Consider the following 18,619-nt stretch of genomic DNA (forward strand, 5'->3'; position numbering starts at 1 on the left):
ACTGCGGCATGGTGGTGCTGGACCTACAAAAGGCTTTCGACACTGTCAATCACCCCATTCTGATTGACAAGCTAAAAGCAATTGGTTTTGATAAACTATCGGTGAGCTGGATGCAATCCTACCTGGAGGGGAGAGAACAGATGGTGGAGGTAAACGGTACTCTGTCCCCCCCCCTCCCAGTGAGCTGTGGTGTTCCACAAGGAAGCATATTAGGTCCGTTACTGTTCCTAATTTATGTAAATGACATGTCATCAGCATGTGACTGCAACTTGTTCCTGTTCGCGGACGACTCAGCCCTGCTGGTCTCTGACAGGAGCAGATTGCAGGTTGAAAAAACCCTCAGCTCCGAGCTCGGCAGAATCTGCACCTGGCTCGCCGATAATAAATTATCATTACACCTGGGTAAAACAGAGTCCATTCTCTTCGGTTCGAAACATAATCTCAGCAAATCCGACGACTTCTCAGTTGCAGTGGGCGACATTATTGTCACAAGTAAGAAGGAAATTACATACCTAGGATCTATTCTTGAGGCAAACCTCTCCTGTGACAAAATGGCATCCAATGTAATAAAAAAAGTCAATCAAAGAACGAGATTCCTATACCGGATCTCCTCTCTGGTAAACAAAAACACCCTGAAAACTCTGGCAGGAGCACTCATTCAAGGGTACTATGACTATGCTTGCACGTCATGGTACCATAGCACCTCCAAGGCGCTAAAAATAAAACTTCAAACATCGCAAAATAAACTGGTCAGACTACTGCTTGACCTTTCATCTAGAACCCACCTCACCTCTGCCCACTTTGACAACCTAGGATGGCTTAGAGTAGACGACAGAGTACAGCTACTTGCAATGGGCCTGGTCTACAAGATCCACTACACCTCTATGGTACCCCTGTACATGTCAAAATTCTTCCCAAAGGTCAAGGAATACCATGATCATAACACCAGAGGGAGCTCCACAAATCATGTGAAACCCAGATTTGGCACAAAAAAGGGGGAATACACGTTTCGCAATTATGCCACATCAAGGTGGAACGCTCTTCCCACAACTGTAAAGGAAAGTAAAACTATACTTACCTTCAAAACCTCTCTTAAAGAGCACCTTCGGGGGAGAGCATTGCAAAACTGGCCCCGGTAATGGTACAAATCTCAACCTGTCGTACAATGGACAGCTTCCCCCCCCCCCCATCTATGTATATACTCGCATTTTAGACTCTGTTACTAACTGTATATCTGTAGACTTGGTATGTCTTAAATGTCCGGTTAGGATGTATTAGAACGAAATCTAAAATTAAAATTGTAAACAAGCAATCTGTATGTAAAAAAACCACCTGTATGTAAATTGTAAATAAGCCATCTGTATGTCAAATATGTCTTATATGTCTTAAATGACATGATGAATTGGAAATGGGGGACCCTGATGTAAACAAGACGAAAGTCTTTCTCTGGTCTGCATCCCCTTAACAATTGTATGTTTTGAGCTGTACTGTACTGTACCCAATATACAAGCTGTTAATACACTTTTCAATCAATCAATCAATCAAACCGTGTCCTTTTGTGTGTGGGTGTGTGTGTGTGGGGGGTGACGGTTTGAAAGTAACGTAACGATCACTTCGGTTAGATAAGTCAAGTAGACCATGCTACACTCTGCGAAATACTCTCTTACAAAAGCCCTGCATTTAAACATGTTAATGTTAGTAACTTTAGTAAAAGTATGCTAGTATAATTAGGAAAGTGTTGTTAAAGTATTTAAAGTAGACACAAGTTATACTATTATATTATATCATTTGATTTATTGTTATTACCGATGCACGAGTTGACTTAACTGTTGTAGTTGGAGCTCATTTTGAACAATGAGCTAACTAATGATGACTTTCATAATGGTTTAATGTGCTGACTATTTTCTACATTAATAGATTAAGGTCTGGTTTGTTCAAACTCTCAAAATAGTAGGACATGCTGTCATAATTACCCAGAGTCCGAAGTGACACCTTTACAATGTTAAAGCTGTTAGATAAATGTAGTGACGTAAAAACTAAAGTATTCAAGATAGTGTAGTGGAAAAGAGATGTTTTTTTTTAAACGTTACCAAAACAAAATCTCTTGTTTTGGACTGACAGTAATAATTCAAGAAATAGTAGATAAATAAATACACACATCAATCTGTGTGCATTTGTTGTGGATGGAACACAACAAATGGTGCTCTTACCTGTGATGCCTCCTCCACACATTATAACCAGACTGTATCATTCAAACTATAAGTAACAGTTCTAGCTACTTGACTTTAGACAAACAATTCAAAAGACAAAATCAACACAATTGATTGAAAGACCAATCTTTATTTTACGGTGCCTCTCCTTTTGTTTGTATTATTAAACCCTTTCAATCTAAAAAACTGAGCAACTCAACAGTTAACTTTATATTTCTTATTGTCCAAAGCATCTAATACACTATTTGTTCCCCTCTCATATTCACAGGATGGATGATTAGAGACTTTGGGGGAAACCTCAGCTTTATGAACGTCCTGTCTGTTGGTTTGGCCAGAGAGGGCTGAGGGTCTGAGGGAGGAGGACCAGGCCAGAGGGAGGAGGACCTGCACCAGCTGCACCTACAGAACTTAGCCCATGCTGGACATAGCTGTTACCACCTGCACAGGCCTGTCAATTAACAGATTAACATTTAGTGGAACTTAAGTAGATTATTTCGTTTTTATTTAAAAAAAAAATGGTGATGGTTCATGCTTGATAACTTTTAGTTCACATTTCAATAAATTGTATTTGCACTCCTTTTGTCCGTTATTCTTACTGAAAATGTTAAATTACACATTCACATCTGACTGAAGATTGGCCCCATTTATTTATGACGTTGCAAACTCGGCGGTACAAGGCACAAGTGATGTGAAGCTCAAAGTGAGGCAAATGCATTTGATCAGCTGACTTTTATAGGCCTGACAATAATCACACTGTCTCTGAGGTGCAACGTAAAACACAAAACAACACAACAATTAAGTTCCTGTTAGACTAGAAAACTAGTCAGTGTGCAGGTCTTTGTGTTACAATATAAGTGTCTCTTAGTGAATGTCCTGTACTGCTCTTAAATCTCATCACATCAGCTTCTCCTTTCCCTCTTGGATGTTCTTCTTGACCCTCAGAGAAAGAGAACATGGTGAAGCAGTCCTGTCTCTCAGGCATGTCCTTTCCTAACAGACATATCAAAAAACATATTATTAGAGAGCAAGTGTGTTATTTAAGAAAGAGGTGTGTTTGTTTGTTCATAAATATAATGATTTTCTTATTTGAATGTGTTTTTTAAATCCAACAGTGTACTACAAAGATAATCAGATTATGAATAAACCGTTCTAAATGCATCAACATTGAAATAAATGTATTATTAAAATAATATTTAACTGTTATCAAAACTTAGTGCAACTGTAGAAGCTTGCTCCGTCCGGTTGTCTCACTGAAAGACAAAGTTCTCACTATGTTCAATAATATTTGCCTTAAATATATTGAAATGTGAAAGTTGAACAAAAAAGTGATGTTGCTTGGTAAAATGTAAATGTAACCTTTTTCTAAGAAAGTACACTCAACATCACTGATGTGTAGGTGATCTAGTATTTAGTCATGTTTAATGGCATGTATATCAGTGTATTAAGAGTCATTACTTTATGCATTATTTGTAAAGCATGAAAAAGGTGTACCTTGGAATCCGTGCTGAAGTTCTCTGCTGCTAGGAGTCCAGATCTGTCTCTCATCCTCTGATCCAGCCTGTCTGGATCACCTTGAGGACACTTTGAACAAACAGATGTAAAGTTACATGCGTGGGTTACAGACTTCGTTACATGCAAACTACTTTTTATCTTCTTTTAAAAACAGGTCATAATCTTATTGTTATACTTAAGAAATGGCTGGATATCACAGTCCTTATACTGTATCAGTTTGATTGAGTATTATTGTGTAGGTCCTTTTTATTTTACTGTTACTTTGGATGAGGTTTTCATGAGTCAGTCAAATTAATTTGTTTTCATATGCCATATTCATATGCATCACACACATAGGGGTAAGACACAAACCTATTGAACAAATGCAATGCAATGGATAAGCTTAATGTTCACTGAAGTCACAGATAACGTCATACTGTATCTAATATTTAAACAAATCATTTCCTTGTCACTAAAGCATTGACTACGCTATTCATCGTCCTTAAATGCAGGAATTAAGTTACATGTTCCGTTGTACAGCCACGATGAGGCTGTTTCTCAAGTGTGATGATAATACAATTAAAAGAGGCATTGGTAATAATATTAAAAACAACAATGTTTGGGTCGTTCGTCGGATAGGCGGTTGGCTGCAATAAATAACTCTAGTTCAACAAACCATATTACAATATCTAAGGGAGCGTTATTTCTGGACCATCTTGAAATATGACGTTCATATTTTAAAGATACACACATTTCATTGTGAGGTTGATTTAATATACACTAAGCCTCTCTTCAACAATACGTTGATGTTAGCTAGTCTATTTTATGCTATAGTAGAGCATAGCGAATTTAAATGAACCTTAACAATGCATACAGTAACCTAACTAGCAAACTAACTATCTAACGTACAAGGATGACCTTATTTTAGCAACCTCGCACAGAAGCCTTTTGGTATACAGTAGCATCCCACTTAATGTTTTACACTCTTGGATGCTACGCATAGCATCGTTAGCACAGATGGAGCTACGATTGCTCAAATGCTAACCCAACTCTAAACATTCATTAACGTTAGCTTAATAAAAACACCAGTAACATAACATAAAATACGCAGGGTTGACTTACCGAAGAAACTGCATTCATGGACGGTCTGTTTTAACCGCAGATACATCCTATATTTGCAGGACGAATAGTCCACCAGGAACCAACACAACAAACACGGCCGAGTTCAAGTAGTGTTCTCCTCATGCGCTGAGCCCCTGTAGCATCACGGAGCTAACGGAGCTAGCAGAGAGGAGCTAGGAGCAGCAGTCCCGTTGTCATGAAGGGGGAATCTAACTATATACAGAATATGTTTTTGTGGATCCAGGCTAGAAACATGTTCATTTTCTGATGTTAAGTTGGACATTTTAACATAGGGTCTACGGGAATTGCTCACATCTGCATCCATCGCCTACAGTTTGCAGCATTGGGCTTCACCGCACTGTCCCGGGGTTTGCCGCTTGGCTCTGATAGGCCAGAAGTCAGTTTGATTGCATTCGGACTCGATTGCTTATCCTGTCTGAGTAGCCCGGATGATGCTGCATTGCAATTTTTGACGTCGAATTTTATACACCGAATTTTTTGACATCGAGTTTTAAACACCGAAATATTTGACGTCGAATTTTTTTCACTTTAATTTTTGGGATCTGAATTTGAACATTCAAATTTTTTTAACTTGAATTTTTACATTTTTATTTCACATAGGTAAATTCGGAGCAACAAAAATTCAGATACATGATTTTCAAAGCAATTATTTTCAATGCTATAAATTCGGTGTCTGATAAAATTCAAATACTTCTGTCTCTTGTTTGCTTCCATAAGAGCCCCTCCTCCAACATACACGAACGCGCACATGACCAATGAGGACACGAGATAAGTTTGTGCACAGATGGAAGGCTGACAGGCAGGTAGGCCATCCAGTTATTTTAGCCGGGCCGGCTAAAATGATTGGTCGTGCTCTTTACAGTAGGCTGTACATTTTTTTATGGATTTTTTGTCAAAGCACTTAAGATATTCATTGCTATCGGGATGTTAAGAGCATTCCATGGAATATAACAAAAAGTGTATCTCGAGCCGGTATCTCAAACGTACCTACCCCACCTTTAAAGGGATAGTGGAAATCCGCGAATTTTGGGTTTAACTTATGTATTTTTATTAAAAATAAGCATAATAAACAATTTTTTTTTATTTCATGCGCCTAGTTTCATTTTATTTTCAATTTTACTGCGCCCTCTCAATGAAACGAAATACTTCGGGAATCGTCGGGAATCTTCGGGTGATGACGAGAGCATAGGAAGACGGGCACAAACAATGGCGGACATTCAATAGCATTTGCATGTGAATAGCCGAGTATATTGCCATAAATATGATGATTGATTATCAGTAAAAAATTCTACGTGACACAACGACATTGGATTAACCTTGAGATGCGTTTTTATTCCGTTGAACACAACTTTTGATCACAAATCAAAAAAGGTAAGTCGTAATTATTGTAATATTTTTGGAACCGGATGTTGTTTACTTTCTCTTTTCTGGCTGATAGCTCCAGGAATTCGAGGTCTTACAATGATGACATTACATGTGTGGAATCTGTGGAGTCTCAGCTTTAAATCGTATATCTTGTTTGTGCAGTTAAGATAGTAATAAGGGCATTTCTACCGTGTGTTGTGTGTAAAAAAGCGTTAGCATTAGTTAGCATTGCTAATTCAAAGGCTTGGTTTTTCTAGCTAACAATTGTTCTTATTGTCAGTTAGCAGAGTTTCTTACCTTTAAAAGGGTATGAAACATTAATAGTTTCATAAATGTTAAGAAGCCCTGAGACATGTGAGAGAAAAAAAACTGTGGGAGGGGTCCACTGGGGGGACCTTCGGGATTAACTGGTTAACAATGATTAATATTTGTAAAGGCTACAGGTGATCTTAAAATGCATGAGCTATGCTTAGGGACCTACCAGTCAAGATTATTTGTGCGTAGGGGTGCATCATCTGGCGCCTGGTCCTGGTCATCCTCGCCATTGCCCATGCCGTGAACCATCACCTCGGGCTTGGGCTCGAACAAATAAGGACGTAATGGTCCATCGTCTGGCTCAATATTGTCACCATCGTCGCTTACTGAACCGGATTCAGATTCAGTTCCTAAAACGACATTTTCGTAGGAAAGCCGAGAGGATGTTTCTGACTCGCTATCATCACTGGATACCTCGTACAATCCTTCTTCTTTGTCTGGTATATTTGCCCTTCCACGTTCATTCTGCATAGACGCCATGGTTTGTTATCGTATCGTCTTCCTAAGTTTTCGTCACTTCCGGTTTGGCTGAGTCGAACATTTCGTTTCTAAAAAACTTCGGGGAAGCTGCAATAAAGTGCTTCTAACATGCGTAAGGCAATTATTATATTTTTTAATCAGGTGTGATTGTTTTGGTACGTAACTATGCTTGTATATAAGTTAAAACGAAACTATTTGAGGTTCCATTTCCACTATCCCTTTAAGTAATATGCTAGCTGTGCTTTACTTGTAACAAATTGTTACAATGTGGTATAAGTAGGCCTATACTTAACTCAATGATATGAGTAGGCCTACTTCTTCCAGCTATCTAGTTACAATTCCGTTTAGTTTTAAACTAGTCTGGCGCATTTCCACTGCAACGGGGTAGCCCCGTTTAAGCGTCCCTAAGCGTCCTCGGGCTGCCTCGCTGGCCGTCCGAGGCCGTGGCGCATTTCCATTACAGTTTAGGACCTGGGGTAGCAACGCAGTGTAGGCGGGGCGATCGGCTTTGTTTTTGTTCACATTTCGAATTGTTCCGTCGAGCTCCCGCTGGATTTGATCATCCCCAATGAGATGTAGGAACGTCGTCACCTCCTCGGTCGACCACGGTGTGCTTTTCTTATTAGACGTAGCCATTTTTGTAGCTCATCCGTTTACAAAATACTGTTTATAAAAATGCTGCAAGCTTGCTTATAAATATATATGCGACGCTAGGGATGAACTCGCGCGCGATCTTGTGACGATTCTCTCTGGCCAATCAGCAGTCGAGAGTGTTGACGTCACTAGTTCAGCCCTGGCCCTGGTTGATAGAACCACGATTTTATGGGGCCGGAAAAAGAGGGGAAAAGTACCCGCTAGCCGGTACTAGGCTATATGGAAAGGCCACCAAAAACTGGCCTGGCCGCTTGAGGACGGTTAAGGACGCTTAAACGGTGGAAATGCGCTATTACTGTTAGATCCCCCAGGAACTGTTGTTAAACTTTTGTCAGTTTATTAAGGCCCGAGCTGACCATGAAGGCGGCGCGGTGAGGGCCAATAGGGTGTGGTTGAACCATACAGTCTATGGGTTGAACCAGAGCCATATAATAGAAGAGTTATGACACCTCCGTTCACTCCAATGGACCACTTTTTTACAGCAATGGCGGATCGTGGAGCCTCTCAATCGTTCCCCGGAAGTTAGCGCCAAGGCTAGCAGAGCTGTAGAGTTGCAGCATAATAGACCGTTCGTGACGGACTTTTAAAGGTAAGAAGAAGTTTAAAGATTTATATTGCGGATATTATCAGTACATCTGATTCAATTGAACATGTGTATTAAAGGATGTCAGTGGATTATCCCTAAATTAGTAGATTTAGGGAACGTTTACAGATAACAGATCAAGCTAGGATACCGAAGCAAGTTAGCAACACACGTTGAACAGCCTTTTAATTGTAAATTCCGTTCTCTTAATGTCTATTTGGTCCAACGTTGTTGAATTAGAGAAGAGGGGCTTCTAAACGGGATTGTATGCGGGGGTGGAGGGAGTTAAATATTAGATAAATATAACTTTGGTGCGTGTAAGAGTGAGTGTTTTTAGCAGAGCCATATTGTGTCCTTGTGATTATGTTGATTATTACCTGTGTGTATAATGTTGCAGCTCAGCTGATTTGGGATTGATGGCAAAGGGAGAGGAACTTAAGTGAGAGTGAACACACAAGGTAAGTTTAATACTACTGTTTTATATAAGTAAGCATACTAAACATGTATTATATCACTGTATTATATAAGTAATCTTGTTAGTAACCTACTGTATGGCAGGTGGAGGGGCAGTGATGTTACAGGTGGAGGAGCAAAACTGCAAGACTGCAAACTCACAAGACAGAGAAATCGAAGTTTGTTCTCCAGAGATGAGGTTGATTTCACTTCAATTTTTTCATATTATCTAAAGATGTGGAAATGGGACAAAAAAAAAACTTGAGAGCTGTAACCAAGACAACTGTAACAACATGAGTAGACAGCCACCAAGGTTTTTCAAGTCCCTCTTTTACTCCATTTTGCCAACCCAAACTTCCAGGTACATGACGGGACACCTTGCTTGTTTTTGTTGTTTGCGCTCCTCTGGCAGGTGGAGGGCAGTGATCCCTTCCCTTCTTCCCTCAATCTTTGAGACTAATGTAAGTAGAAGACATGGCACTGTAAATGTTCGAACATTTAACATATTATACCACTTAAAAATAAGAAATATTACTTTTGTTACTAAGAGTTCATACTTATTATACCTGTGTCACCTTTCACACTATCGCTGTGATCATGAGCTATGGGCTTTGTAGATACAGGTCCCGGGGTGAATCGTGGTGCAGGGGCCCTTCTCTTTTTGACCACAGGGTGATGCACGAAGATGGTGGGTATAGCCTCTGCTCTCAGCCTAGTCTTGCCCTTTTTTGTCTTGACAAACTGGTCTGCATCAAAATGTGCCTGCGGAGTGACTTGAAGTTACTTCACACACAGAACAACTCAGTTTTGTCTGCCCACATACATATTCCATAGTGGTTGAATACACAGTATTAGGAAACACTTTATACTTACTGGACATGTTATACTCATTACATACTGTATATACAATATGACCAAGAATGTGAGACAACTTTATAGAAATTCATATCACATATGTTACTGATGCCATTTGTCATACTTTGTTAAACTCACAAATAATAAAGTTCCATAACTTCAGTTGGGAACAAAGACCACACCTTATCTCCCCAAGGCAATTTCCCATCCAATAGGTGTGCTATATAGGTGTGTATAACCCTTTCTCCTGTCTGTTTATCCCTCTTTCAGCACAAGAACCAGAGGGGGATTCAATGGAGCCTGAATACCTGCACTGAGACCCTCACCCTGCACCCTGAGTCTCAACTCTGTGTTTTTCAAGCCTTTCCCTGTTTTTTGTATTAAACAAAACATTAAGCTTTCCCAATGGTGTGGTTTTCGTTTTGTGAAAAAGTGCAAATGCAGTGTTTGTATATAAATCACATATTTTGTTGCTGTTGGTCGTGAAATTGCTCCTACTTCCTCCGCTCTGTGTCAGTGGGGAAGCTGTACATTCGTACTCCTTTCTCTGAGCGATTGGAGCATCTCCAGGCAGCACAGCAAACCATGGTGGCGACTAGGAGGCAGCACAGCAAACCATGGTGGCGACTAGGAGGCAGCACAGCAAACCAGGACAACAAGGAGGAAAAGGCACAGACAAACTGTATGATATGCTATTCAATGTTTATTGAATTCCATGTATTTGCAATGGATGTTCCTAAAACAACACATTTAACATCATCATCATCATTCTGCTGCTGCTAGTCCTTTGATAGTCACCTGTCCTTTCTGAAAGCCATAAAGATGACATTAGTCATTTAGATAACTTGTGTCCTCAATTACCATGGGATTACTGAAACTACCATGAATTTAAGAAAATGGTAGACATTAATCTAATCTGAATTTTAAAGCATTACTTTAGATCCCCTCCCTCTAAATATATCAATCAACATTAGAAAGTGATGCTCCTGACTACCATACAAGTTTAAGAAGATAATATTGGTTTTAAAGAATTCAAAGCTATAAATAAACAGCAACAGGCTCTTTAACCAAGGCACTGTTAGCCTAACATGTAAACTAGTTGTTCACACTAATCCTAATATTATCACTTAATATTAGCTAATTCTATTTTATTTTTTAAAACATATTGATGTAAATACATACACATATCGATTTGTTGTATAAATATTGCAAATCAAAACCTTTATTCACTAATAATTACCAAAAATCGTAGTTCTATCTCCTGTTATCAATGCATTCACATTGCCCGCCATGAACTTCCGGGGAACGATCCTCTTCTACATGAACCACGTGACGATAACCGTTTTTGGACTTCCGTTGTCGTAACTCTTCTATTATATGGCTCTGGGTTGAACGTGCGTTCACGGGCAAAGACGTCACAATCCGCTTGAACTCTGAGTATGGAGGTCATACACATGCAGGTAATAGTTTCCTTCACTTTGTTTTTGTCCGTTTATATATTGTGTTTTAAGTCCAAAAGTACTCTCGTGTTGAGAGGAAATGTTTACAATACATTTGAGTGCTAGCTGCAGTGACGGCGCGAGCTCCGATTCCAACACTGGTTAATTAATTTTGTTGTCGGCTAGCGATCTTTTTTCTAAACACGTGCGCACATTTTGCTACAATGTGTAAAATATTTTCTCTTCTCGTGCTTTGCGGCGTAACTTGTTTGTAAAGGTTTCTTGTGAAAACATTTAGTTTGGCTTTAGTTTGTACGTTGTTCACCGTGCACTGCCTCTTGGTTGAGGACCATTACCATTAGTCTACATTAATTTACAAAAAAAAACATGTTAGCCCTTAGCTGCCCGTGAAGGCGGCGTGCTCGGTTCGCTTAGTCTACATTCATTTAAAAAAAGGATTGTTTCTTTGTTTTTGTTTGGTTATAATAATTGTAGTAATAATAATTACTTTATTTATACAGAACTTTTCAAAAACTAGTCACTAAGTTCTTTACATGAATTACAGAACCAGCGGTCTAAATTCCCCAACGCACGCAATAACATACAGCGTTTGAACAATAGCAGCAGTAATACAGAAACAGACAGAGTGGTGTCATCATTAGTTAAAAGCTTTAATAAAAGATGAGTTTTAAAGTTATGACTTGAAATGACGAATATTTTCCTGTCGTAACTCTTTTCCAAAAAAAACTTCTGTCCTTCCTGCGTTTGAAACTTTTTTCTTTAACGTTGACCATCTTTCTTGTTAGCCTAAATTCCGTCAGCTCAAACCCTGTAGTAATACATGACAGTGTTATCATTTGGGTAACATTGAATAACGTTGCTGCCCCAGAGACCAGAAAAATACTTAAAGCTGTATCACAATATCATATTGAACAAGTATCAGTTTCTGTTTATATTTCAATCCGGAAGAATCTAAATCAATCTAATATTTGAATTTTGAAGGGCCCCTAGATGCAGTGGTGGTAGAAGTAGGCCTACTCAGATATTATACTTAAACAAAAGTAGCAACACTTAGCTGTGAAGATACTCTGTTACAAGTAAAAGTCATGCTTTCGAAATCTTAAAAGAACAAAAGTATTGGCATCTAAATACACTGTGTGCACAATTATTAGGGAATTTGTATTTTTGAGGATTATTTTAATTAGTAAAAGTGAGGTTTTTTCCTTTCTTAGGAGAAAATCAATGTGTGAACAATTATTGGGCAACTATTAGTGTGCAGAATGATTATGCAACTAGGAACAACTAAGAACAACTGATTGGAATCAGTTGTTTGAAGAGGAGCTGCTGAGTTGTTGTTGTCGCCCCCCCCAGGTGCTGAACAGTGAGCGGCTGCAGGCTCTAGAAGCCTGGTTGATGGAAACGGACACAAAGCTGGCTCAGGTGAACGGCCAGAGGAAGTATGGAGGACCGCCTGCGGGTGAGACCTGCAGCTCACACACACCTCGCAACGAAGATCAGTTTCATTCAGTATTAGGACTGCAGGAGAACAGGCCATAACGTTGTTGAATATTGTGATGCATCACATGTGATAATTAAACAAATTCTTACATTAAAATAAGTTGCTTATGGGTAATAACTGAAACTAAATCAATTAAATATGATATTTCCATTCAACAACATGAAGTTTATTATGTATTGATCACTTGAGCAAAACCTATGAATGCCCCACTTTACAACAATGTCTGGTACTCTAAACAGACACATCCATTCTACCTGGACTATTGAAATAAGTAAATACAAATCTGAAAACAAGGGATAAAATGTTAACTTCCATTCATCTGTAAAGCAGTGTGGGTTCAGGGGCGGCTGGAGAGTCACAGGACCGTCATGCATGAATGTATAATGCTGTTGTCCTTTATGTAACGTCAAGTTGCACACTGACAGGTGACAGAGGGTAAACGCTGGCTCTTGCTGCCAAAGAAAGATATCTTCTCTAATCCTTTGAGTTGAGATGAAGTCGTTGTGAGGCCGCTGCTGTGGGCTACTGCGTCTCCCAGAATATTTGTAGTTTAACATTGGGGCCGTTTTTTAATGAATCGGTATATTGTGCAGACCTATCCAGTCTTCATATTATTTTTGCTATTTTATTTCTGTTATTTGTATTTATGAAAGTAAATTGTAAACATTTGTTGAAAAAACTAAGTAAATGTACATTAAGACAATAAAGCTTAATGCTTGCAGTTGTTATGGAACAAAAGTGACCCTAACACGTGTGCCATATTTTCTTTCTTTAACACGTTACAGGCTGTTGCATTCTCAGTTTTAACTAGATTTATTTGCACTTTGATTGTGATTCAAAACTCAGTGATGAACATGAACATAGTGATGCTCTGATAACCTTTAGTTTACAGGGGTTTTCAATTTGTGCTATTTTAGATTTTCAGTATAGATGTTTAGAATTATTCAAATTGTAACCCTCTTGTAAAAATGTATGAAAACATTTCTTGATACTGGGTAGGGATGGGTATCTTCTGAAATGTATCGATTCCGGTTCTGCTTATCGATTCCGGTTCTTATCGATTCCCCGTTTCGATTCCAAAATTATAAAAGAAAGAGGTCAAATGTTTAGATAACAAAAATATCTTTATTCTTTTAAGCTTTAACTGACATTTTTACAAATACAAAATATATACGTGCAATACAAATGTATTGCACGTATAGCTGTGCTTTATTTGAACTGAGCTATGCCTGTGGCCAGCTATTAACAGGCATTACACTGTGCCTTGTCTTTTTCTTTCTTAGTGTAGTGGAGCATCACTTCAGAGCGTTTACCGCAACCCATCTTTGGTGTTATGAAGTGACTGAGCTCGTGAACTTTCTACGGGAGGGCGGGGAGAGCCTCGCTGTGCGGCATCTGTGGACCTCTGTCGCCTGTCAGCGCAACTCACATGATGCCGTTTAAAAAAATGAAGGGCGGTGCCGGCCGTCAGCGAACCGAGCCGGACGTTCTGTGATTCTCCAGAACACACATATGGCCAGTCCGCCCCTGGTTACCCTATAGTCCACCGGGTCGCCGCGGCGCAGGTGGACTATAGGGTCTACCGCGTTTAGGAACCGTTAAGCAGAACAGAAATTGTGTATTTTGTATGGGTGCCCGTTACCCATCATTTTCTTATCGGTTCTCATCTGGAACCGAGTTTTGGTTCCTATTTACTGGGATGGTATTTCCATTCTTAAATATAGATATTAGCAATCATTGATATATAATCAAGCCATGCACTTACTCCCATCGTCTCTCCTCTGTGCGGTCAGTGTGGCACCTGCCCCCCCCAGGATCCGGATGTGAGGTTTTCATCAGCCAGATCCCGCGGGACACCTACGAGGATGTGTTGATCCCCCTGTTTGGCTCTGTGGGCCCCCTCTGGGAGTTCCGCCTCATGATGAACTTCAGCGGGCAGAACCGCGGCTTCGCCTACGCCAAATACAGCTCACCAGTTGTAGCGAACGGTGCCGTGCGCCTGCTGAACGGTCACAGGCTGGAGGCCGGCCCCCACCTCAGTGTGCGCCTCAGCACAGAGAAGAGTCGCCTCTGCATCGGAGAGCTGCCCGCCAGCACCCAGCTGAACCATCTGCTGCAGGTAACGCTCCGAGGGAACGGGAAGAACACTGCTGACAGAGGGAAATGCTTCCTTTTCAGAAATACTTTTGATCTACGATACCATTATACTTTATTGTCAGGTAAAAGGAGTCTGAAATGTGTCTCGCAGCTCCATTCGCAACATCAACAAGGACAAATATTTAAGACAAGATACAAGGGAACACAAATGAACCAAATCAGCATGATCACTGAGGAAAAACATGCTCAAGACCCTTTAGAGTACATTTAACCTTGGATTTAGCTCTGTGTTTGATTGGAGGATTGACTGGTGCACAAAGTAATGCTGAAGTCTAGCTTTATTGAATCTCTGGACCCTGTATTTTTGATTTGACATTCATATTATATAAATAGCATTCATATTATTATCATATTCTCTGTTCAGGACATGGTTTGGGTCGGAGATGATCTCGTTGGCCAGCATCATCATGTTATCGTGGGCTGGTTCATGGAGTTTCTCAGAAGGTTGACCTACAATCTTTGAGCAGATTTTCAGCTGGTGGAGCCGTTTTGATTTTGAGTTGGTAGACCAACACTTGTACCATTTAGCATTGCAATACTGTAGAACTGAATCACAGATGTAAAAAGAGAATAATCATTTATCTACTCGCTCCCAAGGCCTACTATTTGACATGCCTCAACAGCACATTGAGTGGCATAGAATAGGAAGTGAGTTTTGGAGTGAGCACCACCCGTCAATCAGCCAGACTGAGTGTGTGCTACAACACCACTGGTATGTAACAGGTTGGCTGTAGCTAGTGTGAGCTAACCTCAGGCCCATGGAGAGCTGAACACCTGACTGCACTCTTCAGGTCTCGCATGTACTGTCTTGCCTGTGGGACTGTTACCCTTTTTCAAATCCATATTCTAAGACAAAAAGTACCATGCCATATTAAAATGAGGAGCTCTTTAGTGAGTTTTACAAAAGTAAAAAAAGTCCCATGAAGTTTTCCCAGAGCCTGTAGTGTCCGGTAGTCAAGGCAACGTGTGTGTGTGTGTTCCCAGGTGCTGCGTGGCATGGCGGACGGGGTGGAGAGGATCTCGCTGAAGGCAGGGCCTGGAATAGTGGGGGTGTCTGCTATAGTCGTCTTCTCATCCCACTATGATGCTTCTATGGCCAAGAGGGTGCTGGTGGAAGGTAGGAGCTCAGGCGATGGACCACATCGCTGGAAATATGATCCCATTTTTGTTGTCAACCTTTCATACATTGTAATGCATGTCTCTAATGAAATGGTACATATGTCAGGTAGGGCACATCAATAACAATTCTGCAGTGGTTGGGCTTGAGGGGGTTTCTCCCATATTCATGTCATTGCTGACATTTGTATAATTTGCTTTTTTATTATCCGTAAATTGGCTTTTTGGAATATAACAACAACAACAACAGATATATTATTCTGACTTAAATTGCAACCATTTGTTGCAAACTGTTGTGAAAGCATCACTGCACTCACCAAGGCCTGTAGACAATATCCCAAAGGTGTTAGAATGGGGGGGGGCAATGCAATGCTGAATGCAGCTTTAATTATTAGTATTATGATAAACTTTATTTTGACTTGATTTGATTCAAAAGACTTAACAGGAACTTTGTGTTTTACATTTCCAATACTGACAATCTGACCTTCACACCCACTAACGGTCAGCTGTCAACACTTCTATTGAGACTGTTTCACTTCTGTCACAAGATCTTTTCTCCCCACTCCATCTCTGTGAGGACTAGATGTTCATTCTGGTTTGAGTCTGGCTGCTTGTGACCGCTTTAAATACAACAGGTGGCACGACGTAGAATAACCAAACTCTTGTTTTATCTTTTAAAAAAAGCCTGAGGTATTATCTTGTGAAGGTGGGGTAATGATGTATCTATCTCCGGTTAAGAACATTAAAACGTACTTATTCAGGAGAATTCACAAGTACATACCCAAGATAATGTTTTATCTGATGTCAAAACGCCTTACTGCTGCTCTTCTCTTTGTGCCCAGCGTTCAAGAAGCTTTTTCAGTTGAAAATCTCCCTCAAATGGCAGTCTACAATGAAGTCGACCACTGACGAGCCCCCCCCCTCCACATCAATTATCTAAAAGCCTCTTTCCGACCCCCCTGAAGCTGCCACGCCACGTCCTCACCCCTCCGAGCCCCCCTCCCCGCCTGGCCCGCCTTCCATCCAGGGATGCCAGGGAATTATGCAAAGCAGTGGGAGAACCCCCCCAGACCCCGCCCCCTCCCAGCTCCTCCTCCCTGGAGGGTTACCGCCCGTGCCCCATGGTGCTGCTGTGTGAGCTGTGTGAGACCAAGGGTGTTGGGAAGCCACAGTACAAGATTAAGATGGGCCACGTGGGGGCCAGGGGCTTCATATGTTTCATTTATGAGGTGTCCGTCCCCGGGATAACCCCCGACTTCGAAGGGCAGGTCGTGATTTTACCGAGATCCTCTGCCTACGCCACGGTGGACGAAGCTCGTAAGGCTGTGGCTCTGCAGGTTCTGCATAAGATCTGCAACTAATAGCCCCCCCAGCTGATCACCACCCCCTCCTGCAGCACTGTTTACTTTGTTAATGTTATTTACAGATAGGTGTTCTATATTTTTATCTTATTTTATCTGCATGCTTTTATTATACTTCACTTGTTTGTCGTTCCACTTCAGTGTTTTATTTGTGCATGCTTTTTACGTGTTACTCTTTATTGGTTCCTCATTTTTAATAAATGAGATTGAAAAGAAAATGTGATGGTGTTTCTTCATGTAAAGTATGGAGTGAATGATTTATGTTAACTCTTTACTGCGACTGATTATGACCACTTGCACAGAGTGGGGATTATCAACAGGAAGATGCTTTTCTGCAAACAGGTTTTATTTAACCCAGGCTATCATAATCCTGGCCATTCTGACCCAGATGTGTTAATCCTAGATCAAGTTATCTTGATCCGAAGTGTGTTCTCACTTTGCAAAATGTCCCTGAGCCTTCACTGAGTCCATGGGTGTTTCTCAATGTCGAGGAAGGCTCCTCCAGAGCCACCATTTCAAGGATGCTACGTCATCGAGTCCCGCCGAAGGACTGTTCCAATGTCCAGGTTCCTTGGAATTCTACCGAGGACTGAGTCCTTCGTTGCGGGAAATTTCGAGGCTGCACATGTGTATCCTCCGGTCTTAAAATCCCCACAATGCTTGGTGCATGGCCCAATTTCCCAAAATCTGTGGCGGAAAATTGACTCGGAAGACATGTCCTACCAAGGAAGCGTCCTCGACATTGAGAAACACCCCCCCATGTCTCCACGTCCTCCCTGGATGAAGCCCAGCCTCTTCCTCTCAGATCTGCAGCGCTCCAGTCACCCTGATGTGAAGCTTGTTGCACCCACAGAAAAATATCTGTTCAAAGCACTGGAGAGGTCAAAGAAGATGACTGTCAGTGCTTCCCTGCAGGTGAATGGAGGAAGATGGTGTCCTCTTCTCCACTCTGCGTCAGGATTAGCCTCTCGGTTTGTAGCCACCCCAAGTGTATATATAATATAAATAGCATTGTTTTGATACAGGATTATTGCACCAGATTCACAACATCTGCCGTTATAGCTAAAGAATCTGAAAATGATCCTGATCAAGCTGTTAGGATGTGTCTGAAAGACTTGTTTCACTGATAGTTCCAAAATAATTTACAAATAGTCATCCACATAGGAACAAGATGTAAAGAGGAGGTTTTGATTTATTGGCTAAGAGAACTATTTATGTAATGCATGATTTTCCTAAATGTGGCTGTAGTGTTTTAATCTTGAGAAGGCTGCTTTGACTATTTTTGACAACAAGCTGACGCTATTTATTACAATAGTAGGCTTTATTATAGGAGTCAAATAGACTGCACCAAATGAAATGGTATCAATATTAGTCAAGAAAATGATAGATGCCTGTTCTTTATCAGTTCAAGGTGATATTTTCATGTCAAACTCCAATGATATTCAGTTTACTAGCAGGAAAGAAACTCATTGTGTGTT

At 40.6% G+C, this 18,619-nt stretch overlaps 1 protein-coding gene across 1 annotated transcript; it reads left to right on the top strand.

Moving 5' to 3' along the window:
• Positions 1 to 10,909: 10,909 nt before the first annotated feature.
• dnd1 (DND microRNA-mediated repression inhibitor 1) lies at positions 10,910 to 17,891 on the top strand. The gene is given in 6 exon segments (XM_034222881.1): positions 10,910 to 11,009; positions 12,360 to 12,465; positions 14,301 to 14,626; positions 15,649 to 15,781; positions 16,623 to 16,708; positions 16,710 to 17,891. Coding segments are annotated over 6 exon segments (1,104 nt in total). The 5' UTR covers positions 10,910 to 10,988; the 3' UTR covers positions 17,142 to 17,891.
• The last annotated feature ends 728 nt before the right edge of the window (positions 17,892 to 18,619 follow it).

This window comes from Gymnodraco acuticeps, unplaced genomic scaffold (genome assembly GCF_902827175.1).
Source record: "Gymnodraco acuticeps unplaced genomic scaffold, fGymAcu1.1, whole genome shotgun sequence".
NCBI lineage: Eukaryota > Metazoa > Chordata > Actinopteri > Perciformes > Bathydraconidae > Gymnodraco > Gymnodraco acuticeps.